Source organism: Chelonia mydas, chromosome 17, assembly GCF_015237465.2.
Source record: "Chelonia mydas isolate rCheMyd1 chromosome 17, rCheMyd1.pri.v2, whole genome shotgun sequence".
Classification (NCBI taxonomy): Eukaryota; Metazoa; Chordata; order Testudines; family Cheloniidae; genus Chelonia; species Chelonia mydas.
In genome coordinates, this window is record NC_051257.2 from 18,619,103 (window position 1) to 18,645,028 (window position 25,926).

At 40.7% G+C, this 25,926-nt stretch overlaps 1 protein-coding gene and 1 long non-coding RNA gene across 14 annotated transcripts in view; one reads left to right on the top strand and one right to left on the bottom strand.

The window, feature by feature from the left end:
• Nucleotides 1–25,926, top strand: part of CUX1 (cut like homeobox 1) — a 382,370-nt gene that overhangs the window by 294,356 nt on the left and 62,088 nt on the right. For 5 of the 13 annotated variants that reach the window (XM_037880464.2, XM_037880467.2, XM_037880465.2 and 2 more), the window contains 4 exons: nucleotides 11,572–11,874; nucleotides 13,731–13,793; nucleotides 17,341–17,529; nucleotides 23,613–23,877. The exons of 3 other annotated variants lie outside the window; for them this stretch is intronic. In XM_037880464.2, coding sequence (XP_037736392.1) covers nucleotides 11,572–11,874; nucleotides 13,731–13,793; nucleotides 17,341–17,529; nucleotides 23,613–23,877 — 820 coding nt within the window. The remainder of the gene's footprint in view (nucleotides 1–11,571; nucleotides 11,875–13,730; nucleotides 13,794–17,340; nucleotides 17,530–23,612; nucleotides 23,878–25,926) is intronic. 5 more of the 13 variants (XM_037880470.2, XM_037880466.2, XM_043531063.1 and 2 more) reach the window with 1 other exon arrangement.
• LOC119563883 overlaps nucleotides 17,523–25,926 on the bottom strand; it is a 126,050-nt gene continuing 117,646 nt past the window's right edge. Inside the window, exon 5 of the long non-coding RNA XR_005222638.2 lies at nucleotides 17,523–17,955. This is a non-coding gene — a long non-coding RNA (uncharacterized LOC119563883). The remainder of the gene's footprint in view (nucleotides 17,956–25,926) is intronic.

Consider the following 25,926-nt stretch of genomic DNA (forward strand, 5'->3'; position numbering starts at 1 on the left):
GTGCTATCTAATTCCAGAGGCTAATAGCACTGCCAAGAAGCTTTTCCTGGTAGCCTAAATTTCTCTTTTCTTAATTTTGTCCCATTACATCTAGTTATACCCTTAATAGAAGCTTAAATATTGTAATTCTCTACATCCTTGATGTTCACACTGCCCATTATTGGTGAATACAGATATTCTCTTTAGGACCCCTCAACTCTGCAACTACAAGTGTAACTTTGTAACCAGTCAGAGGTTACTTGTTACTTATTATATGTTTACTTATTATATGTTTTGGTTTATGTCAATAGTGCAGTATCTCTTCCCTCATAGCCATGTTTGCATATTAATTCTTACTGTGCTGCAGAACTCTTTGTATCAGCACCTCTTTGTATCAGGGAGCACCTGGGCAGCTACACCATAGTGCATAGATTGCCTAGAAGACACACCCACAGAGGGCTTGAGAAACAGACGACCAGCCAAACTAGTAGCACAGGACAGCCCCCAAAGCAAAATACTTTGAAGAACCAGTTACACAAGAAGGCAACTGTGTATCAGCCTAGGCCCTGGTAAGGATAAAACACTGTTAACTGCTGAAGTTGCTAACAAACTATTATCCATGCTGCATGTGGACACAAATCCTGTTTGGAGCCTAATATGCTTCCGGTGGGTTATAAATTTGGTTTAAAGTCAGAGGGTGAATAAAGCATTCTTTAGCCAATTAGATAAGCTATCTGTAAGTGAATAGCAGTGCATACCAACTCCCCCTGTGGATCCTGTGGGCGTGAACTAAAAAGTACCTAAAAAGAACAGGAGGACTTGTGGCACCTTAGAGACTAACATTTATTAGAGCATAAGCTTTTGTGGGCTACAACCCACTTCATCGGATGCATAGAATGGAACATATAGTAAGAAGATATATAAAATACACATACAGAGAAGGTGGAAGTTGCCATACAAACTGTAAGAGGCTAATTAATTAAGATGAGCTATTATCAGCAGGAGAAAAACACTTTTGTAGTGATAATCAAGATGGCCCATTTAGACAGTTGACAAGAAGGTCACACTTAACATGGGGAAATAGATTCAATATGTGTAATGACCCAGCCACTCCCAGTCTCTATCCAAACCCAAGTTAATGGTATCTAGTTTGCATATTAATTCAAGCTCAGCAGTTTCTCATTGGAGTCTGTTTTTGAAGCTTTTCTGTTGCAAAACTGCCACCCTTAAGTCTTTTATTGACTAGTAGAGTAGGGGCGTTGGGGGATGAGAGCTAAGGAAGCGTTATTCTTGGCTTACTGTGGGGCCATGCGGGTACCTAACGCCCCTACTCTACTTGCGCTACATTGATATCATCTTCATCATCTGGACCCATGGAAAAGAACTCTTGAGGAATTCCACCATGATTTCAACCAATTTCCATGCCACCATCAACCTCAGCCTAGACCAATCCACACAAGCAGTCCATTTCCTGGACACTACTGTGCTAATAAGAGATGGTCACATAAACACCACCCTATACCGGAAACCAAGTGACCACTATACTTACCTACATGCCTCCAGCTTCCATCCAGGACACACCACATGATCCATTGTCTACAACCAAGCTCTAAGATACAACTGCATTTGCTCCAATCCCTCAGACAGAGACAAACACCTACAAGATCTCTATCAAGCATTCTTAAAACTACCCACCTGCTGAAGTGAAAAAACAGATTGACAGAGCCAGAAGAGTACCCAGAAGTCACCTCTTACAGGACAGGCCCAACAAAGAAAATAACAGAACGCCACTAGCTATCACCTTCAGCCCCCAACTAAAACCTCTCCAATGCATCATCAAGGATCTACAACCTATCCTGAAGGACGACCCATCACTCTCACAGATCTTGGGAGACAGGCCAGTCCTCACTTACAGACAGACCCCCAACCTAAAGCAAATACTCTCCAGCAACCACACAACAAAAACACTAACCCAGGAACCTATCCTTGCAACATAGCCCGATGCCAACTCTGTCCACATATTTATTCAAGTGACACCATCATAGGACCTAATCACATTAGACATGCCATCAGGGGCTCGTTCACCTGCACATCTACCAGTGTGATATGTGTCATCATGTGCCAGCAATGCCCTTCTGCAATGTACATTGGCCAAACCGGACAGTCTCTATGCAAAAGAATAAATGCACACAAATCTGACATCAGGAATCATAACATTCAAAAACCGGTAGGAGAACACTTCAACCTCTCTGGCTGCTCAGTAAAAGACCTAAGGGTGGCAATTCTGCAACAGAAAAGCTTCAAAAACAGACTCCAACGAGAAACTGCTGAGCTTGAATTAATATGCAAACTAGATACCATTAACTTGGGTTTGGATAGAGACTGGGAGTGGCTGAGTCATTACACATATTGAATCTATTTCCCCATGTTAAGTATCCTCACACCTTCTAGTCAACTGTCTAAATGGGCCATCTTGATTATCACTACAAAAGTTTTTTTTCTTCTGCTGATAATAGCTCATCTTAATTAATTAGCCTCTTACAGTTTGTATGGCAACTTCCACCTTCTGTGTGTGTGTGTGTGTGTGTGTGTGTGTGTGTGTATATATGTATATATATGTATATATATGTATATACTTACTATATGTTCCATTCTATGCATCTGATGAAGTGGGCTGTAGCCCACGAAAGCTTATGCTCTAATAAATTTGTTAGTCTCTAAGGTGCCACAAGTACTCCTATTCTTCTTGTGGATATAGACTAAAACGGCTGCTACTCTATAAAAGGTACGTAGCTCACATTAACCTCGTCCTCTTTAAACAGACTACATTAATACAAACTTGGCACCTTTTCATTTGTACCTGCAGCATTCACACAGGGGAGTAACTGCGGAGCATCTGTATGCACACTGCGTAGTCTCAACTGTGGGGCAGTCTAGACATAAACTTGAACTTTTCTCACTGGTTGCCAGTACCAGTGCTAGACAATGATAAAAGCATTTGTTTCGACTGAGCTCTGGCCTAATTGACATCTTTGCCACCCTATCACATTATAAATTAAGGCAGTTTGGGACTATATATCAATAGAGATGGTATGGTAGAGACTAAGGAAGTGACGTTTTCTTCTCTGCTCTTGAAATACTATATTTAAAACTGCCTGCACCTGATCTACAATAGGGCCTTTACCACTGCTAGCAAACATCATGTAGTCAAAGGGAGTTCTGAAGGGACGTAATTTGTAGTAATATTGGGCACTATGGGTTGAATTTTCAAAAGTATCTAATCAAGTTAGATGCCCAGCTCCCATTAAAAGCCAATGGGAGTTGGGTACCTAACTCTCTCGAGGACTTTTGAAAGCCCACCCTATGTCAGGCCCTTCAGTTGCCATTTTGGTTGCTCTTTTCTGAACTCCATCTAGTTTTGCTACATATTTCAGGTGCCCACAGCTGAAAATTTATATATAAATGTAAGTGTGGAACGAGCATAACATTGTGGAAAATGCAGCATAAAATTGTGGCGAGATTATATAATCCCTTGCCAATGCTCAGAAGTAACTTTATTCAAGTGGTCACAACCTTTGGCCCTAATTCTGCAAACATTTCTGCACATGTGTAACCTTAGACACATTCATGAGCATGAGTATTTGCAGTGCAGGGGCCTTTGTTTTTCATTTTTTTCCCAGAATGTAAAGACGACGAAGTAGTAGCCAGGTGACCAGCCTAGGCTTTTTTGTTTTCATTATGTAATTTTTGAATTATTGGTTCAAGGAATTAAATTGATTTTTTTTTTCTTTCAAAAACACACAAATGTTTGACGCAGAAGGGATTTTTTTCAGATTTTTTCTGTCACCCACAAAAATTCACCTCTGAGGCAAGACCAAGTCTGGAAAGTTTCAGACCTAAGAGTTTTTTTCATTCTAACATTCTTATTTATTTATTCAGTTATAAACACTACAACCACCACACAAGAATCATCCAGGGAAATCTATAATCTTAACAATAGCTGGCATTCACTACCATGAATTTATATACATACTTGCTTTACATTATTGTATGTGTCTGTCTCACACATTTAGGCTCTGGAGAGATGGCTTATTTTCATAAGCCATATTAATGTGCAAATTGTGAATAGGCAAGGTTCACTCGTTGAAAATAAATCCATTAAAACACTACCTCTGAGAAAATATTCAATGTTCATAAATCAGTACTATTAATTAGTCATAAGAGGGCTTTATTGTAGTATTGTGCCACAAATGCTTAGCTGATTTATTACTCACGTAGATCAAACTTGTGTTTCATTTCACCACTGGTGCACAAAAAGCTCATTACTGTGTGAAGACATAAATTCCTGTGCAGGAGTTAAAATCACAGTGTAGAAAAATGGAGACCAAATTCTGCATGAAATTTTCAGATGCCAGAAAACCGAATGCATAACTCAGTGGGAGTATTGCAGTTGACTTTACTTGGAAATGGATAAGGCCCTAAAGATACATCAGCGAGAGTAGGCCCAGTATACTCTGGTTTTTAATCTTTAAAATGGAGATATTGTACAAACTAATAATTAGACAGGAAAAACTAGGAGCTAATCTAGTCTCAGTATGAGCCACTTTGATCTTGGGCAACCTATCCAAATCTGTTTATTGCCCATCAACTCATCTGTGGGTAAAAACAGGCTCTCAGATATCAAATGCTCTTCTGGGAGGTGGTGAGAGAATCCTTTGTTGATGTTTATCTGTCTTCCTCTTCTATAATAATTTGCCATAGAAAAAATAACCAGATTATTGTATCTTCTCACTACTACATGTCCTATGTTGTTGTTCTGATATTCATTTATAGGTAACTTGAATATGACTTGTTTGGTATGGACCGGAAGCCTTAGCTATGGACATTATGAAAAGTGGTGCATCAAGCCAATCGCCAGCTAAATAATGTTTGGGTTATTGTCAGAATGTCACAGAGTACCCTGTCATTTTGTTCCAGCAACTTGTCCTTCCAAATGCACAGTTCGCCTTATGGCATGCCAGCAGTAAAAATGTCACTTACAATAATTACTTTTTGGTGAAAATGCTTGCTGACTACCTACCTTCAAGCTGTTTTTTACACAGTGGGGAGATAATAAGAAATGACTTTATCCTGACTGCTCAAATGAACACTAAATGGAATTTAGGTTATTACTGTATATAGAGGGCTGTGTGCTGAAATTTAAATAGTGGATTGGATAAACTGCAGAGATTTGTCTCTGAAAATTATAGTGGATCTGCTTTTTCAATCCACTTCTGCCTAAAACTTAAGGCAGCTGTTGTCTGCCTGCTGCCTTCAGAATATAATACTTTTCTTAATCCTGTTAGAGGCCCCTGAATACCTTCTGTGTTTCAGATGGTCTTTCCCCAACATCTTTATGTTTTGTACCTTTTGGCAGTAACACACATTCAACCGTATATTCACTCCATTATTGTTGAGCTAATATAGGACTGAGTACTTCTTTCTGGAAGTCAAATGTGCCACAGAAAAAGTCTCAACACAGTAAATTTTTAATTTGCTCTGAGAACTCAGATGGATTTGGTCCAGATCGCTCTTGTCCTACCAAAAGGCTTTGGATTACATTGTCTTGGCAAAAGGACAAAAGGGAAGGAAACCACTTGCTGCCAAGCCTGTAGAAATGAGAGCGTAGCTTCCTGGGATCCATAGTCCTCAGAAGAAATACTAACAGTTCTGCTTAAGAAACCATGCTGTAGACATCCTACCAGGATATGTCACCTTCTAGGCTGTCATGCTTCTGGGATTGACAAGGTTGCATCCATCACCTAGTATTTTAACACTGCACCATCATCCATTTACCTCTTTTGGCGGGGATACTTCCATGCCTATTGTCTCGATCATGTTCAAGTCCATGCTGTTCTAAAGAGTTTGTAACTAGTCAAGTCAATCACTACGTGCAAGCCTCTGAACACCAGTATCTGTTGTTTCTCTCCAGGATGAACCTCCTGCTGGCTATCTTCTGTAGATCTGGGTAGTGTTAATGTACAGTTGAGGAGGTGCTGCTGCAAAAGCTACTTGCAGTTGAAAGAATCAAAATAAGATACATCACAAATCTGATAGATTATCCCATCCATCCTCCTGCAATTGTAGGATATAATCCCCTGCATAGTCCACATGAAGAAAAAGGGAAATCTTTCCTTTGAGCATGTACAAGAGAACCCCAGTTTTACGTAAATTTCAAGCATGCCCACAATTTTCAGACTATGAGTGGGGGTGAGTTTAGGTCTGATTTTTATCTTACATCACTGTAAATCCAGAATAAGTCAATTGAATTCAGTGGAGTTAGACCCATGTAAAAGCAGTGAAAGTAAGATTCAGGTCCACTTGTCCTTTTACCTGAAGTGAGACTTACGCCCTGAAGTCCTGCTGAACCTGCAGGTTTTAAGGACTCTGGAGAGACTTCAGAGCTTGCTGGACTGGCTCCCCAATCATCCACTTCCATTTTAATGTGGTGCATCTGACCTTTGGAGGAGTGGGAAGTTTAGTTTAGTTAATTGAGATTCAAGTAATCAAAGTTTGGCTGTAATATCTTCTAATCATTCATGATAATAATTGATATCTCATATAACACTCTCCATGAAGAATGTATGCATTTGGTGCTGATGCTCAGGGCATTATTGTTGGGAGTATCCATTGGACGTTATATCTCTGTGTGCGTGTGTCCAGTGCAGATCCACCTGACACTCAGTTCCTTCCACTAAATCAGAATCCATTGTAATACTCTGAAACTGTGGGGGAGGATAATGTGATTCGACGTAGCAGTCATCTGTACTAGCTTTGTAAGTGGCTGTTGTTTTCATTTCCAAGCATTGCCCCTTTCATTCCCCACTTTAGGTGATGAACAAGCAGACTCAATCCTTGACCAAACAGGGACTCTCAACTAAAAAGATATTGCAGAAATGTTCTTTCAAATGCCGCATCTGACCTATGAATTAGATCCGTAGAGTAATACTATATAAAGGTATGACATTTCAGAGACATGCAGTAGTGGCTGTCTTGGATCTGGTGGAATGCACTCCAACACATTAGTACCGAAATCGTCACTCAATCATAGCAAGAATTTGTAGATCGTCTAATTCATTTAGACAAGTGGTTTTCAACCTTTTCTTCATGTGCAGACCCTTAACAAATTTCAAATGGAGGTGCGAACCTCTTTGGAAATCTTAGACATAGTCTGTGGACCCCTGGTTGAAAACTACTGAATTAGACAATCTGAGTGGCAATTGATTGCTCCCTAGTATTATCTTCCTGAGTTTCCAGCAATCTAGAGGTTTTGCAAAATGACTTATTTCTGTATAGATAGGAACAAAGTGCCCTCTTCACTTTTGAAGAAGCCTAGTCTTTCTTGGTTATGAATGGGCTTTGGGGGGAAAAACTTATTGTTGATTTTTTTTATATGGAAATCAGAGACTCACTTTGACAAGACTTTAGAACATGGGTATAATGCTACCATTTCCTTATAGAACACTGCTGTGGTAATATCTGAGACTATCCAAGCTGATAAAATCACCACCAGTGATGATTTTTCAACAAGGGGGAGGCCAGGCATATCCTGGCAGTGGCTTTTAAATGATTGTTCCACCAACTTAAGTATCACATTCAAATTCCAGAAGATAGTGACTCGCACACTGGAGGAAATATATTAAATAAGCTTTTCAGAACTGTTATCACCTTAGGATGGGAGAATGTGGTAGAGTTCTGTACAGAAAAATGGCAGACCGACTTGCCTAGGGTCAGAAAATCCAGCAGAAGAACAGAAAAATCCATTACTAGGTCCAGTAGAATGTACAACCAAAACTGACGAATGAAAGCAAGAGCTCTGAGCGGTGCTTCAGACTCTGTGGTGTTTTATAGAACTTTGGTGATGAGAAAAAGTGGAAGGAATGCGCAGAGGAGGTTGGATTGAAAAATACCCACTTTTAAGCTTGTTGTGGCTTCATCCACTGCAATAGGGAATGCACAACCACAGAACATAAATCTGTGGTTCATGTAATAATGAGGAGGTCGATATATTGTTCTCAGCCAGCTTTGCAGTTTGCTCAACCAGAGTCAAGTCGTGTTCTCTCAGTTCAGAGTAGAATGCAATTTTGCAGTTTTTTTCTCTTAAATCACAGGAATTAAATATAAATATCAGCATTAAGATTGAGCAATCAAACTATCACTGGTCAGGAAATTCCAAAATGTAGGTATTTTTCTGCAGCATTAACACAACCATATTGGATAGCTTTCAATTTTTTATGTTATAAAAATAATATAATTCACATTTAAGAAAGAAAACAAAAATAGAAAGCAGATGGGCAATGTTGACTTATTTTACATTCATTCCTTTATTTAGCTTTATTTTGTTCTTATCCCACACTCCTGGTTGCAGTAGAACCTTAACTTTTGGAATTTCCTAACTTATGAACAGTTTATATGCAAGGAGAATAGTGGGACCCTCCCAAGCTTTGTCCACAAGCCACGCTCCAGCTGCATCAGATGCGACCCAGATTAACTGTGCAGACCATTGTAATATGATCGTTTCTCTCTCTTCTTGGCTGTTTTGATCAGCTGTAAGATGGTTAACAATGTCGACATCTCAACTGTCATCTGTAGGCTTCAGTGATGAAGAGGGTCTGATCACACTTCTCAAATGATTCCGGTTGTCTGCACTTTCAGCCGACATCACTTCACTCATTATATTCAATTCACATTTGAAAGCAGCCATATAAGGATAGACAATTTTGGGGGGGTGAATGTGCGGGATTATGTAAAACATTATATTCTACAGAACAAGAAGGCAGGCTTGTTGGAAACATACTGCTCAGCTGACCATAGGTCCTGGAACTAGGTGTGCTGCTGCACCCCCTGGCTAGGAATGGTTTCCATCATACGCAGGGTTTAGAGTTTGGTTCAATGTCTCTCAGCACCCCCACTGTACAAATTGTTCCAGCCCCCCTGCAGCTGACACAACCCTGCACAGTCAGACTCCAGCTTTAGAGTACTTGATTTCTCATCCTTCATGTTGCACTATCACTAGTTTTTTGCGTTTCTATATATAATTATATTAGGTATGACTATTTTATCCCTTTTAAATATTACATCTTTCACAACCAGTATATCTGAGAGCTTTACAAAATAAATATATATGCTATGTACCTGATCCTTCAACCTTTCGTTATTTTTCTCAGCATATAGTGTAATGATGATCTTAGAAGGGGTGTGCATACAAAAGTTATTCCTGTTTTAGATATTATAAAAATCCTTCCCAAGACAAGAAACAAGAGAGATCCCTACAAACCACACAACAGCCCCCTTGAATTTCAACCAGATGCTATGGCTAAAGTCAAGGTAGCAGTGTTTGCAAACATTCCACGTTGAAATATCTGCCCTCAAAATAGTGGTCTTAGTGGAAGAGAGAACATCATGGAAGCTCTTTCTAACTCATAATACTGCATAGATGCCCTTTAAATAACATGCATAACCTCTTTGGTATAATAAAGCTTTTATGTGGACTGATTAAGGTGCCGTAGTCATTAACTGGGGCCCCTGGGCTTTGCCATTTGAATGATGTGATCACCCCAACTCATGATAATAAAATCTGTTACCCCCCAACCAGTAGTACGGTCCCTCTTTCTAAACATAAATATGTGTGTAAACACTTGCACATACATGTTTATTATACAAACTTAATCAATTTGATCACTCATATTTCAGTAGTATTTCTCACTCAAATCTGGGATGTGAGAAGCAGATGATGTATCAAAGAAACATTATTTTACTATATTGTTTTCATTAGCCCTTTGCAACTGCTGTTTTTTTGGAATCCTTAATCTGCTATTTCTCAGGTGTCCCTGAATTTTGTTTTTTTCCTGCCAGGGAGTCAAGAGACATGGGCACTCACAAATTATATCATAAAACACATGAAATGACTGCAGATTAGGAGGTCAACAATTGTTAAATTAGATTTTTTCCCTTTCTTTTGTTAGCAACTTCTACTTTAAAATCCTTTTAAAAACAAAATAGTTTTCTACATAGAGTAACAAAGAATATCTGCTTTGTGATTTCATTTTCTTGAGGAATTAATTTCTAGCTTCTCAGAAATGTCTGATTTTGAAAATGCTTTTAAATTAAGGGAAATTCACAAGAATGAATGTAGAGTGTATTTTGTTTGTTTATCTTGTGTGTGTGTGTGTGTATAATACATAGTTTGAAATCACAATACACTGAGTGCTCCTAGAATAGACCCGTTGTTTTCCTTTGTGTTGCATTCCAAAATCAGATTCAGATATTTTTACCTTTTTGAGTAAATAAAAAGGTTGGTTGCTCTTAAAAACAAAATCCCAGGAGGCTGTTGATATGTTTTTTTTAAAAAATGTAACTAATCCACTCTGTCTGCAACATACCACATTTTAGTGATAGGAGAGAAATATGTTGTTTTACCTTTGATGTCTGCAGTTACAGGCTGAAAAAATAGACACTGGTGAATGCTTTTGTTTAGTCCTCTGTGAGGTGTTTTGGTTTTTACTGTACTGTATATGTGTGGTTTGCAGTGCATGTATGTAGAATTGCATAGGAAATTTGCAGCTGCTCTAGTTATTTGGTAAGATTTGTTTAAGCTGGCACAAGCGACAAAATTAGAAGGAACTTGAACCATTGCTGTGCAGTTTATTAGCCAGGCAGCCATAATTTTGACCTTGACGTGGGTTAAAGGACACAGACCTGAGAAGAAATCTGTTTATCATGTAGGGAATTCATGCCATCCCTGACAGTGTACAGTGAACAAGATGGATGATCTGCCAGATTGGTCCCTCGCATGGTTGAATCGGGGCAAATTTACAGTACAATTCCTTTGCTGTTCCTGATACAAAAATAACATTTGCTGGGTTTTATATTCTATTGTATGACGACTTGGGGGTGAGCAGAAAGAAGAAATAAAATTTGTAGGATTCTTATTGCCTTAAAGATGTATATAGAACTTGCTCTCCTTTTATGTCTCTCTCTTTTGCATCTTTCATAAACTATTTAAAAAATTCAGTTACTTTGGTTGAAAGAGCAGTTTCTGTGAATGTGTTGGGAAGACTTCCCTAAATACAGTATGGTAAAAGCTTTTATTGCCTTGAATACCCCCATTTTATTGTGATTGCATTCAAACACCATGTTTATTTATGAAGTATATTCCTCTATAATAATTGACGCATCAAAATATTTTGTAAGAAAATGACAGAGAAAACAATACCTAGAAATCTTATAGCCAAGTGAGTTTCTTGCAGCCCTCCACAATATTGAACGTTAATTAATTATTTGTGTTGTTTTTCTGTTGCACTTATGTATCTTGTCTCTCTGAGAAAACAGAGATTAATGAAATAGTAAAATTTACAAAATAGCATAGTTTTTAAAATGAAACCTTTCAGTACCTTAGCCCTTAAAAACAGCATTTTAGGGCTTTGGTGTACTTTTTGCATACCTGGGCATTTGTTAAAATATGTAGAATATAAACGAGAAGGAAGATAGTTGTAATGCTTTGATTGCAAGATAATTATGCTGTAGTCAGTTTTTCTCCTTTTTTAATTACAGAAAGCACTCCAAAGACCTCTGCCAGTTGCAGTCCTGCTCCTGAGTCTCCTATGAGTTCCAGTGAATCAGTGAAGAGTCTGACTGAATTGGTACAGCAACCCTGTCCTGCTATAGAGACAAGTAAAGATGGCAAACCTCAAGAATCAAGTGAGCCACCTGTTCCTGAATCCCAGTCGACAACACCTTTGCCTCTCTCGGGCCATTCAGCACTTAGCATTCAAGAACTGGTTGCTGTCTCTCCTGAATTGGACACATATGGCATTACGAAGAGGGTTAAAGAGGTGTTAACAGACAACAACCTTGGTAAGTTGCTTTGTTCTAATGTTTTTAATGAAATAAAACAAAGTATTAATGCTTTTTTTTAAGTAATGTGTCACTAGAAAGAATGTTAAAGGGACTGTCTCAAACTGTTTAGGTCTAAAATGTAATCTGTTTTGAAATTGTTCTAATCCGATAAAGAATGTCCTCCAGATTTTAAATACCTACTTCCAAACAAAAAATCATAACTCTGTCACTCTTCTACATCATGTACATGTAAACCTGGCCCACTAAGCAGAATACCATCCCCAGTTCCCTGTCCACAGTCATCTGAGTCCTTTTGGCTCTTCAGACATCAACATTTCTATGTTGTTCAGTTCTCCACTTGAGAAGTTGTACTTCACCTCCAGCTTTTGGTTTCCCCGACCATGTAGAGATGTTAACCAGGGGCCCTAGAGTTTTGCAAATAGGTGAGGGAAAGGGTTGGAAGAGGAGGAGCATCACAGGCAGATGGGAGTTAAGGAGGGATGTCCTGGATGTGGTAGAGGTGGAGAGGAAGAATCCAGACACAAGAGGGTAGTATGTGGAAGGGGATGGGGCCGTTTAATTGTTACCTCACATAGGGCCCACAAAAGCTAATGCTGCCCTTGTCTGCAGAGCAGTTTTCTGGTTCAAGATGGAATTATCAGATGGATGCACTGCTGATGTGTTTGATCATATACAGTGCTGTCAAGGGAAATGTGATGCGTTGGCTAAGGTACAGAAAAGGGAGCCAAAGAGATCTGGGTTCTACTCCCAACTCTGCCACTGGCTTAATCTGTGACCCCTGTATGTCAGTAACTCCTCCTATGTGTCTAATACTTTCTTTCCTCACAAGGTATTGGGAGATTTAATGCATTTATGTTTGTGAAGCACTTTGAAGTCCTTGGATGGAAGGCAGTAGAGAAGGGCAGAGTATTGTAGCACCACTCGTACACAAATGTTACTTCTGAGTATGTCGCTTTATGCAGCCAGCATCTACCATGAGGCAAGAATGCTTAGTATAAGTGTGTGGAGGCTACTCATTTCAAACTGAAAGGGTGTAGTTGGGGATCTAGATATTGAGGCCTCTCTTGGAGTTGAAGTTTAGAGAAAACTAGTGTCCTGTGAGTTTAAAAAGAGATTGATGAGGAGGTCACTCCTTCCCTGTACTCATCCCTTTTTCAATCCAAAGGCCAACCCTTCTCTCGGAGCTTAAACAGTTCAGACTGTCTCATTTATTATAACCACTTACAAGCATTATTATACCCAGCTTCTGCTAAGTCTACTGTATTTTAGAAAACAGGATTATATGACCCTTTTTCAGTCAGTTGCAGAATAACAGGGGCTGCCATCTTAGACTAAAGTAAGACCCATTTTACTCCTTTTTTTTTTTTTTTTTTTTTAGTGTCACTCACATTCGTTTAAAAAAAATTCTAGGCAAATCCTCTACAAAAAGTTATACATGAAAGCAAGTCCCATTAAACTTGAGGGAACTTCTCACGTGCTTATGTTGTATGGTCAGACCCAGAGTGCTTACTCTATGGAGCTAAAAGAAAAGGAGGACTTGTGGCACCTTAGAGACTAACAAATGTATTTAGTCTCTAAGGTGCCACAAGTCCTCCTTTTCTTTTTGTGGATACAGACTAACACGGCTGCTACTCTGAAACCTGTCTCTATGGAGCTACTCACAGTAGTAAACTCTACACATGGTTGTAAGGGTTTGTAGGATCAGGCCCTTCGTTTTTTGTTCAGAATGCTATTGGGTACTGTTCCTCCTCTGGTGTTCCAGAGAGGGTTTGAAAAGTATTTTTGTTTACATTTATTTTGATGCCATTTTTACTTAGTCTTTTTTTTTTCCCATGATTTTTGTTTTCCTACAGTGTGGCTGACAAGCCTAAAAAGCAGCAGAAGAGCCAGGAAATGTGCCCCAAACTCTGCATTAGGTGTGGAACAAGTTTAAATGTCTCCTTTTGCCCTCAGTGTGCTGAAGTGCCAGATTTACTCAGTGCTGAGGCTTCTGTTTTAGGCCACAGGGCCACATGAACCTGTCTCAGCCAATTCCTAGTGGCTCAGTAGTTCAAAAACCATTAGCCACTAAAGAGGGCATTAGAGTGAAACTGGTTTGGGTCAGATGACTCATTAAATTGGATTGTATTTGGAGGGTCTTCCCTCATGGGCCTTCTTGGATTCAGACACTAGTAACAATTCTAGCAGCCAATACTAGCACTGCCAGCAGTGAGATATTTGTAGCACAATAAGGATTTTCCAACTGAGGCAGCACATCACATTGTCACAGAGGGGAGAAAATGTAACAAAAAGCCCTAAATTTGGGGGGGTTGCAGAAAGTGCCAAAATACCATAAAGAATTTTCCATAACAATCACAACAAACGTAGGTCACTAGATACAAAAGCTAACTCTTGTGGCTACCGACTGGCAGTAAAGATGGGGCAAATTAAATGGCATGGGTTTTGCAAATTCTCTGAAATCTATATTTAAAAAAAAATACAACTCCTCAATGGCTGTTTGAGTATATGGCGTATGATACACCTGCTCCCTACCCGTAGTGATTTATAATCTGATTCCCATTAGCTTGACAGTCTTTCAAACCAGGTATTTGATCCTTTATGGTTGTACTTAGGGAAATAGAATAAACACAGTGGAATAAAAACATTTCAGTTTTGCCTTTTGCCGTCTACGTAACATTAATGTGATATTTGCAGTATCCCCTAAAATTTCATACTTAAAGATTGCTGGACATACTAAGGGAATGTTGTTTAGTTACAAAGACAATTAAAAAGATTTTAAGAGTTTTAAAGATAAATAGACGAGGGTTCATTTCAAAAGATCCCCACTCTGTACCAGGGTACAGATATGCTCTGGAATGCAGATGAACCAAAACTGGCATTTAGTCAGATTTTTTAGAATTTCGCGTAATCAGGGTTTACCTGTCTGTGAATAGGTACAAAATGAAAAATGAATGTATTTTAAAACAATGTAGTTGAAAATCACTTCTTCTTTTACTTACTTGCCAAAATATGAGTATAGGCTTCTGTATTTCCCCAGTAAGAACCAAGAGGAGGGACAACTTTAGGTAATATTGGGCACACACACAGGCCATGTCCAGCTTACTCCATGTTGGGTTCTCCCTCCCCAGCTTGGGGTTGCCAACTTTCTAATCACACAAAACCGAACACGCCTGCCCCGCCCCTTTACTGCAGCCCTGCTCACTACATCCCCTCACCCTCACTCACTTTCACCGGTCTGGGTCATGGGGTTGGGGTGCAGGAGGAGTATGAGCTCTGGGCTGGGGGTGCAGGCTCTGGGGAGGCCTGAGGATGAGGGTTTTGGGGTGCAGGAGAGGGCTCTGGGCTGGGGCCGAGGGGTTCAGGGTGCAGGGGTGTGTGTGCTTTGGCTGGGGTGTGGGCTCTGGGATGCGGCCGGGGATGAGGGGTTTGGGGTACAGAAGGGGGCTCTGGGCTGGCAGGGGGTTGGGATGCGGGGGGGGCCTCCGGGTGTGGGTTCTGGGGTGCAGCCAGGGATGAAGGGTTTGGGATGCACGAGGGGGCTCCAGGCTGGGGCCAAGGGGTTCGGAATGTCGGAGGGTGTGTGCGCTCTGGATGGGGTGTGGGCTCTGGGGTGGGGCTGGGGATGAAGAGTTTGGGGTACAGGAGGGGGCTCCGGGCTGGGGCAGGGGATTGGAAGGGGGTGAGGGCTCTGGGATGGGGCCAAGGATGAAGGGTTTGGGGTGCATAAGGGGACTCCATGCTGGGGCAGGAGGTTGGGGTGTCGGAGAGGGTGCAGGATCCCGGCGGCTCTTACCACGGCTCCGAGGAAGCAGCTGCCAGGTCCCTGCGGCCTCTAGGTGCATGGGCAGCCAAGCAGTTCTGCATGGTGCACACTGCCTTTGCACCCGCAGGCACCGCCCCCTGTAGCTCCATTGGTCATGGTTCCTGGCCAATGGGAGCTGTGGAGCCAGCGCTGGGGGCCAGGGCAGCATGTGGAGCCTCCCAGTCCCTGGCCCACCCAGCGCCTATGGGTTGCAGGGATCTGGTGGGTGTTTCTGTGGGCAACGCAGAGGTAGGGCAGGTAAGGACCCTGCCTTAGCCCCGGGCCCCCACTGCACTGCTGACTGGACTTTTAAGAGCTGACCAGACCCGCCAGTGTCCATTTTCAATCGGGCAAATACCACATGCTTGGCAACTCTACCCATCTCTATATACTCATAACCATACCCTTTTCTGGTTGCCTCTTATTACAACTCCCTCAAGCTTCAGTTGAATCCTTGCCTTCATTTGGATGCCTCAGGAGTCCCCACCACAACCCCCTCTTCCCCCAGATAAATCAGGAAACTAAAAAAGGGAGCCAGTGAGAAATTTTCCAAGTGCTTAGGTCATATAGGCCCAAGACTACAACTGGCCCCCTTATACCTAGAGCAAGTGAAGGAAAATACTCTGTTGGGGGGCAGACACAGGACTCTGAGGCCAAGTCTTAACAGGTAAAAAGCTTTTCAGATTACCTTTACAATATACAGTAGTTAAAATACTATCAGAAATCAGGATTTGACTCAGATGACTGCAGGCTTCTCTTTTGTAGCAAAAGCTATTGCATATCAGGACAATTTTGCTCAAGAAAAGCATCCAGTGAAGGTTGTTAGAAAATAAACTGGCCTGGTTTTGAGTGCTGTGGACGTTTTCTGTAGTTACTGCAAAGTTAAATCTTAAGCATATAAATGGAACAATAACTACATGTACATACAAAGTATGTACATTCCAAAATACATACAAATTGCTACAATGCTAGAGCATAGCATTTGAAACATTAAATACAGAATTATTGAGAGCAAGTACTACATAAAAGTTACAAACATACATGTCTGTTACATTTCGTAAACGGTGCTTGCCTGCAATTGCTAAAGCACATGTACAATAGCAGTAAAAACAATATAAAATGGAAAGAATTTGCATGTCCCTGTGAAGACACCAGCATGAATGTTGCTGAACAGGAGAGGTGTACAGGATTAGCATTTGTTTCACTGATTGAATTGTCTGTATTATCTTAATGGAAGGAACCTTCCCTCATAAAACCTAAGTAGCTGTAGTAGTCCTGCTGGAGCTGACTGCTTAGTTAAAAGCTTGATTTACTTTTTAAAATCTTATTACTTTTTACTTTTGCACATTGTGTCCATTATAAGGTCCTGATCCCAAAAGGTGTTGAGCTCCCCTGCTTGCCAAAACTAAACAAAAACTAATTAATTTCCAACTTTAATGGCGGAAGAACTATTATTCTTCCTTTTTTCTGTTGGGTTTTCAGGCAAGTCTGAAGTAAGAATAATTGACAGTGATTATATATACCAGAGCTCTGCTACTCCTTCAAAGAATTTGGTCCCCTTCCACCTTCTAGCCTTTCTTTTGCATTGTTTTCTTCTGTCTTTTTAGTTTAGATTTGCCTCTTAGCTGAATGAATACCTTTCAGTTTTGATTTCTTATTAGGTCAGCGTTTGTTTGGGGAGACAATCCTAGGGCTAACGCAAGGCTCAGTCTCAGACCTTCTGGCTCGCCCAAAGCCCTGGCACAAATTGAGTTTGAAGGGACGGGAGCCCTTTGTCCGCATGCAGCTGTGGCTAAATGATCCCAACAATGTGGAGAAATTGATGGATATGAAGCGAATGGAGAAAAAAGGTAATTTGCAGCAGATTGCTGATGCATATTTTTTATTATTTCAAATGGGACTTTTTTTTTTAAATTATCCATGAGTATTATATAGGTCATATTGATCCAGCATTATTGAAGGGTATGGAAAGGGCTTCACAGCATCTTTCTGTTTGCCGGACTTGATGCTAGCTTTGCTTTTTTTATATATCTCCAGGGAAAAAGAACCCACCCTGAATTCCCAGTGTCAGGAAGCCATTGCTAGATTCACTGTAGAATTAATTACTACTATCCTAATGCATCAGTGATAACTTGCCTTACCAAATGAGAAACGTGAGAATGGGAACTGGCTCAGGATTTTCATTAGTAGGACCACACCCAGTCACAGACGTTGGGATGGAGGGAGTAAGCAGTGATTCCTGAGGGAACTTCTTGCTGGTCTAACACTGGAGATCACTAGGAGGAAAGATAAATGTAGTGATTTAAAATGATTTTATGAGATGCATTTGTATCATTTAATTTAGTATGCTTTGTGTTTCTGGTTTTGTTCAAATGAACTCCCCTCATCTGCTTAGATCAAAAACATTTATCTATTAGGCCTCCAAATAGTTATCTACAATTTTATTAAAAAGAAAAGGAGTACTTGTGGCACCTTAGAGACTAACCAATTTATTTGAGCATGAGCTTTCGTGAGCTACAGCTCACTTCATCGGATGCATACTGTGGAAACTGCAGAAGACATTATATACACAGACATCATGAAACAATACCTCCTCCCCCACTCTTCTGCTGGTAATAGCTTATCTAAAGTGATCATCAAGTTGGGCCATTTCCAGCACAAATCCAGGTTTTCTCACCCTCCGCCCCCCCCCCCCCCCACAAACTCACTCTCCTGCTGGTAATAGCCCATTCAAAGTGACCAGCAGGAGAGTGAGTTTGTGTGTGTGTGTATTTTTTTGGGGAAAAAAAAGGGGGGGGGGGTGAGAAAACCCGTATTTGTGCTGGGGGTGGCCCACCTTGATTTTCATGCACGTTGTAAGGAGAGTGGTCACTTTGGATAGGCTATTGCCAGCAGGAGAGTGAGTTTGTGTGTGTGGTTTTTGGAGGGGGGTGAGGGGGTGAGAGAACCTGGATTTGTGCAGGAAATGGCCCACCTTGATTATCATACACATTGTGAAGAGAGTGGTCACTTTGAATGGGCTGTTACCAGCAGAAGAGTGAGTTTTTGGGGGGTCGGGGGGGGTGAGAAAACCTGGATTTGTGCTGGAAATGGCCCAACTTGATGATCACTTTAGATAAGCTATTACCAGCAGAAGAGTGGGGAAGGAGGTATTGTTTCATGGTGTCTGTGTATATAATGTCTTCTGCAGTTTCCACAGTATGCATCCGATGAAGTGAGCTGCAGCTCACGAAAGCTCATGCTCAAATAAATTGGTTAGTCTCTAAGGTGCCACAAGTCCTCCTTTTCTTTTTGCGAATACAGACTAACACGGCTGTTACTCTGAAACCTACAATTTTATTGTGGAACATGTCCTGTGAATTTCAGATCCTTCTCTTTATTTTGAATCCATTGCTGAGAAATAGCAATTACAGAAATAGCCATTTTTTAGTATAAAAACGACGAGGAGTCTGGTGGCACCTTAAAGACTAACAGATTTATTTGAGCATAAAAAACCCACAAAAGCTTATGCCCAAATAAATCTGTTAGTCTTTAAGGTGCCACCAGACTCCTTGTCATTTTTGTGGATACAGACTAACACAGCTACCCCTCTGATACTTAACACCTTTTAGTATGATCACATAATTCTACAACACAGAAGCTCCAGATGCTGACTTCTAGCAGCAGTTAGCTGAGTGCAGAATTGTGTACATTCCAGCTAGTTATCCTGGATGATGATAGTGCACCTCTGCATTAAAGTGCTACTGTTGACTGATTTCACAATAACACTAACATGTCATGAAGAATTTTTGTGGTTATACTGAAAATTGCAGTTAAGGGGGCTTACAGGAGAGCTCGTAGTCTCCTGTTGAAAGTGAATAAGAGAAACAAATCTCTGCTACAGTAACTTCTGGTAGTACCACAATGCAATATCTCCTCAGAAATTGCATGAGGTCTTCCACTGGGAGCAGAATCCTCTCAGGTTTCCCACTTAGCACTGTAAACTAAAGGGAGCTGAGATGGCTTCTGCTGCATTAGAAACAGAGCAAAAATAAATGGGCCAAATAACTAGATTTTTAACATTCCTAAGAGATCATCCTATACAATGTTGAATAAAACAAAATAAAAAATAATGAAAAAGTAACACTGACAGCCTCCTTCGGAAACGAGTTTCTGCACCGTATTTTTATCGAAGTCCCATGCAATACATATGCTGTGGGAAGGAACCTGTGCCTGAGTAAAGATACGGTGTAAATTGTTTGAGGGCCTCAGCGTAGCTCCTGAACTATGTAAGTGCTGTCCTGGTAGCAGAGCACTGGGAGTGAGCTCACTCCAGAGTTCTCTCTTGCAGCTAAGTGTCCTGTTGTTCAACCATTTAAATTACCCTGGAACCACATCAACAATGTACCTTTCCATTCAGGTAATGTCAGTGAAAGAACATTGCAGTGGTTTCTCTTGCCAGTGAAACATTACTACCAATTACTCCTCTGCCACATTTTATCAGAGGAATAAATTGACAGTTATGCTCATTTCACCTTTACCATCTTCTTCTCCCCCCACTCCCCCAGCTTGAAACTTATGTTATGAAAGCCCTGTATAAACAGTTCAGCAGATTTCTACCGTATGTTAAATCAACTTTTAGGAGGGGTCTTCAGACCCACCAAGATCAGAGTCCTTCCCCCCACTTCCCTTACTCTGAATAATTAGGTTCTACGGCATATGGCACCCCACTGTGGATGCTGCTGGAAACATTGCACTCCCCAGTGAATAGTGCTGAAGCCTCCTGACAGGAGAAATGTTAATTCTCTATATTTCCTCATCATTTCATTTGTAATAAGCTTGTTCAGTACCAGGGAGGATAAGAATTCTATTTAAAAAGGGCTCTGTTTTACCCCAGGCGGCAGGCCTCTAGTGCTGTTGGGTGGTGGGTGTGCCACTTCCAGCCGAGTGCATGCTGGGGAGACTTGCCAAGGGAACATGGCAGTGCTGGGTCTACAACAACAGCAATGAAAAAGGGGGTAAAATCCTCAAACAGAACTGGGCCCAACACCAAGGATCCAAGTCCAAACCTTCCCAAGGACTGGATTTAGGAAGTGAGTTTGGTCATTATGAAGTAGTGGCTAATGGAAAAGTTCAAAACTGTATCCAAAACCAAATTCCTCCAAAACTCAGGGATGTTTGTAACTTGCCTTTTGATTTGAGTCTCTCTTTATTTGAAAATGTGCTGAAATCTCCCCTGACGTTGTGTATATTCAAAGATTGTTTAAAATAATATTTGCAAATCATCTTTAAAGCATCTAGAGTGCTTCATACAGAACACATAGCTAGTAATCTGGTTCAGCACACTGACAGATGGCATAGTATGTGACCTTGAACCACTGGAGCGATGGTCAGATAACCTGATCTGGATGAAAAAATATCAACTGGTGGATGTTGTGGTTTTTTTGCAGTCGGGTTCCCTGTAAGTCATCATTTCTTTATTCCAGTCTCATGAAAGATACAGACATTAGCAGTTCTTGCTTCATAGTGACAGCACTGAGAGTTTGGGCAGGTCTGCACTTGGATGGAACACCTCCCAGGAAAGTCTAGTTCTCCAGGAAGTGGTGCTCATCCTCTTGAGTTTGGCCTGAGCTCTTGTCCCAGAATGAAGATTGAAAACTCTGTGTTGCTGGAGGTGCCATCTTTTGGCTGTTAGATAAGAGATTCTGACCACTCATTAAAGATCTTTTTGAATAAGAGGAGGGTGTTAAGCCCAGTGACCTGACCAAATTCTGGCAGCTTCAGTTGGATATAGCACAAATTTTTTACATTTTTAATTAGATGTGCTGTTCTCCTTCATGTTGTCTCCTAAATTACTGGGTAGTGTTGCAGTGCTCTAATGAGCAAATACCATTCTTCTCCCTTGTTTTGGCTGTTACAGTGGTGAATGAAGGGAGCCCTGTGTCTAGTTTGTGTATCAGTAGAAGTTTGTAAAACACTTTAATCTCAAAAGACTCCAAAGACCTTTTATAAATGTAAGACATCATTTTCGTCATATTAATTGCCAGCATTACAAGTTGTAGCATTTAGCTGCACCTCAGGGGCTGCAGAGGTAGGGCCCCATATGTTGTTTACCACTAACTGCTTCCCATTTTCCCCACTGGTTGAAACATCCTATATAGCTTTGGTTGATTGGAATAACCTTTAAAAATAACTTTCTTATATAAACAATGTGGGTGAGGGAGACCATATCTTTTATTGGATCAACTTCTGTTGGTGAGGGAGACAAGCTTTTGAGCCACTCTCAGGTCCCGAAGAAGAGCTTTGTGTGGCTCGAAAGCTTGTCTCTCTCACCAACAGAAGTTGGTCCGGTAAAAGATATTACCTCACCCATCTTGTCTCTCCAATATCCTAGGACTGACATGGCTACAACTACAACTAACTTTCTGAAATGGGTGCAGGACTATATATGACACGGCGGAGTGAGGGATAATGAGGTTCTTACATTCTGTTCCATACCAGCGATCCAACAGGCAAGACATCTTATTCAGGAAAAATAAAATGCAGGCAGTTCAGGTACCCAGGAAGGTTAAACACTATGTTCAGAATTCACTTGGATACTCCTGTGACAGTGTGTAACAGTCCCACTAGATCCACCACCAGTGTAGATGGTGAAATGACAAAGCAGAGCTGGACACTAAACGCCCAGGCAGTCCTGCAGAGGAAAAGAAGGGTACTCTATTAAAGCAGCTGCCTGGTACTATAAGGAGGGTGAGCTGTATACCCAGAAAACTTGAGTTGTAGCTCAAGGTGGCCTGTTTCTGTTCATGTAAAAGTCTTTTGTATTTTTTTTTTATCATCATCTATGCATCCTATTCCTGAAGATAAAACCTATGGTAAAGAAATTCATTTCATGAAAGACTTTGTTGGTGGCTCAGGTGACCTACTTCACTAGCTTCCAAATCTCTATGGCATGAGTCTGTGCTCCAAACGATTTTTATATATAAATATAATTTAAAAGATATTTATCAGGCCACTGCAACATTGTATTGATCAAGTTAATCTGGAAGTGTTTTTTTCTCACTGCAAGGGAATGGCCTCCTCGACAATGCTCTTGCATGACTCTGATCCCATCTCCCTCCACCCAGTGCAAGTCAATCAAGGCAATGACATCATTAGCCAAATCTCTTTTCTCAATGAACTTAACAGGATGGTCCATCACCACCTCACCCCATGAGGATGAAGGAGCCTAATGGAGTTGCTCAGATTCCCATCACTGACCTAACTGAGCTAACTGTTCACAGCAGCAGTACCCATCAAATTGTATTGTAAAAGAATCTTGCTTAAAGGAAGGGGCTGTTGGTTGTTTTTCTTTTTTATAACTTGTTTCCAGTGTATGCATCTGAGACAAGATCTGTAGGAATAAGCAACAAACCTCTGAACTGTTCCTTAGGGCTGAGGCAAAATTGTCAGGATTCCACAGGTTCCAAGTGCCATCTTGTGTTGGAACATGGTTGTGATTTCAGCTTTTATCAGCTACTGTAGTTTAAATATAATCCAGTAGGAAGCTTTAAATACCAAGAAGCACAGAATATTTCAGTTGCAGTGCAGCGTAAGTGTCCTAACGGAATGTATATGTTAAAATGTCATACTCATAAAATACTCACTTTTGTTGAGTAACATTAGAACTATGTGCCACACTTAACTTCTTATGTCCATTATTTGTCTCACATATTCACCAATGGGGTGGGAAACTTAGAAAGGTTTATGGTCAGTTTGTGCTCTCTTCCATGCCACCTCTGCCTTCTCTTGCAGTCTCTTTCGGATCCACGCCAGAATTCATTTCCTGTTCCTTCCTGCTCTGTCCTCCCAGCATGCACACCCCCCGAGCTCACAATTTGGGATCTTTGCATTTACTCTGCAGTTCTTATATTTGGTGACTTTATATTTACATGGTTCTGTATTTCTCTTTCAGCCTACATGAAACGACGGCACAGCTCAGTTAGTGACAGTCAACCTTGTGAGCCCTCTTCAGTTGGAATAGACTATAGCCAGGGAGCCAGCCCACAGCCACAGCATCAGCTAAAGAAACCACGAGTAGTGCTAGCACCAGAAGAGAAAGAAGCTCTAAAACGAGCATATCAGCAAAAGCCATACCCATCGCCAAAAACAATTGAGGAACTCGCTACACAGCTCAACTTGAAAACCAGCACAGTGATCAACTGGTTCCACAATTACAGGTATAGTACATGTCCCACACAGCATCTCCAGTGAGCACAGTATATACTCTAGCCATAAAAGGCTGTTTATTTCTATCTGCCTTAACTAGTGCTGGGCAGTGATACAGAAGGGACTGTCTCATTAGCAAGGAGTTTATAGTAGTAATGATAGTGCAGACAGTATATGCCAGTTTTAAAATAATTCCTGGGGAATAAAAATACCCACATATTGACTTAATAAATAGTTCTTGTCTGTGTGAAATCCTGCATTTTGATTTGATACGTCAGAGTGGGACTTTAAACTAAAAGGGTCCACAGTCGTGGGATATTTATAATTCATATTATAATCTACTAAATAGTGTGTGTACTACTGCCCTATATTGGATGGAATCGGACCTATGACAAGAGAACAGTTCTTACAGTGCTGAAAATTAAAGGAGATTTTCCTTTAGCTCAAGATATAGAGACCTGTGATTTGGGACCAGGAGAATGTGTTCCGTCTCCAGAAAGTTCCAAATGGCCATGGTGTGCAGCCTAGTGATAATCATGATATCTGAGGTGGCTGTAAATTTATTACACTATTATGATAAATCCTTGATGCCAAGAGTCACCCTGAAATGAAATGAGACTGGAGTCTCAGTTTAATCCCTTGTTTCCATTAAAAGGAACCACAAGTTGGGTGCGTTGAGTAGTTTCTGATTACTAAAGACTGTGCTTGACCAGCATATGAGAAGTAGAAGGAATTGGATAAACACACTCAGTTTCTGTCTGAAGGGAATTGATCAGGAATCCTCATCATTTTAACACACTTTTGTCCCAGAAATTGGCGCTGATCAATATAACAGTTATAATTTGAGAGGTAGAAGAAAACATACAAGCCTCAGTCCCTTGCTTTCTGAACCAAGAGTCCCTGATTATCAGAAGACAGTTTAAAAAACCTGAACAAACAATTCACATTTTAAAAGATTTCTCCCTCTAAGCTCCTTTCTGCCACTTCCGAGGCCACTAGGGACACAGAAAAAGACTCCTTGTTAATGACAGAGCTAAGAAATAGAACACACAGTAGTAGGCGAAGGAAAATAACAAATATAGTCACCAGTAGGTGGTAACATTTCTACTCTGTCATATTGACTTGTACTTAAATTTGATTTGTGTGCGCTGCAAATACTGCATCTTAGTTTAAAGTTCTGCAAATACAGACAACTATTCCCTTTCTCACTTATAGCAGTTATACACAAGTTGGAGTGTAATGCCTGTGTAAATATGTTCCCTTCAGCCTGACAGCAAAATGTGCTGTTCTCACTTATACAGATGAATGAGAGTAATCTGGTGACATGTGTTATCGTCCTCATTATCATGAGGTCTTCTGTTAGGCACATTGTGAGAAAGCACGACAAGTCATGATCGATCAGCACATTTAGCCACACCAAGCTATACGTTAATTCAGAATACTCCTGCTGTTATAGACAAAGTAAAATATGTACAAGCGAGGCAGCAACATACTCTAATGGTTGGAATACAGGGCATGGAATCGGGAATTCGGGTTCTAGTCCCAGCACTACTGATTTGTTGTGTGATCGTGAGCAAGTCATTTATGGCCTGATTGAAGTCAGTGGGATTTTTTGAGTGCTCAGCACCTCTGAAAATCAAGCCATGGACTACTATTTTGTGCCTCAGTTTCACCATCTGAAAAATAAGAATATTAACAATTAATAATGTGAACTTTAAGTAATGTCTGTGAAATGATTCTAGAGCCTCAGCATACAGGTACTCTATAAATGTGAGGTATCATTATTATTTTTATTATTTACTAATATATACAAGGTGGTACAAGAAATGAATTCATGGAACTGAAGAGGGTTCCCTTTCTAACTATAAGGAATCTTGAAAGATAAGAATGTGTTGTTTGTCATACTTTAAAGGTGTCAAGAGCCCATTTTCAATTTTAGCTTGCATTGTGGGTTTTATATCTCCCATACAACTTATTTTGGTACAACTGCTGTCTGTCCCATTACAAGCCGTAGTGTACTGTTCCTCTTGAATTTGATACCTTTTTCTTAATGTCCATAA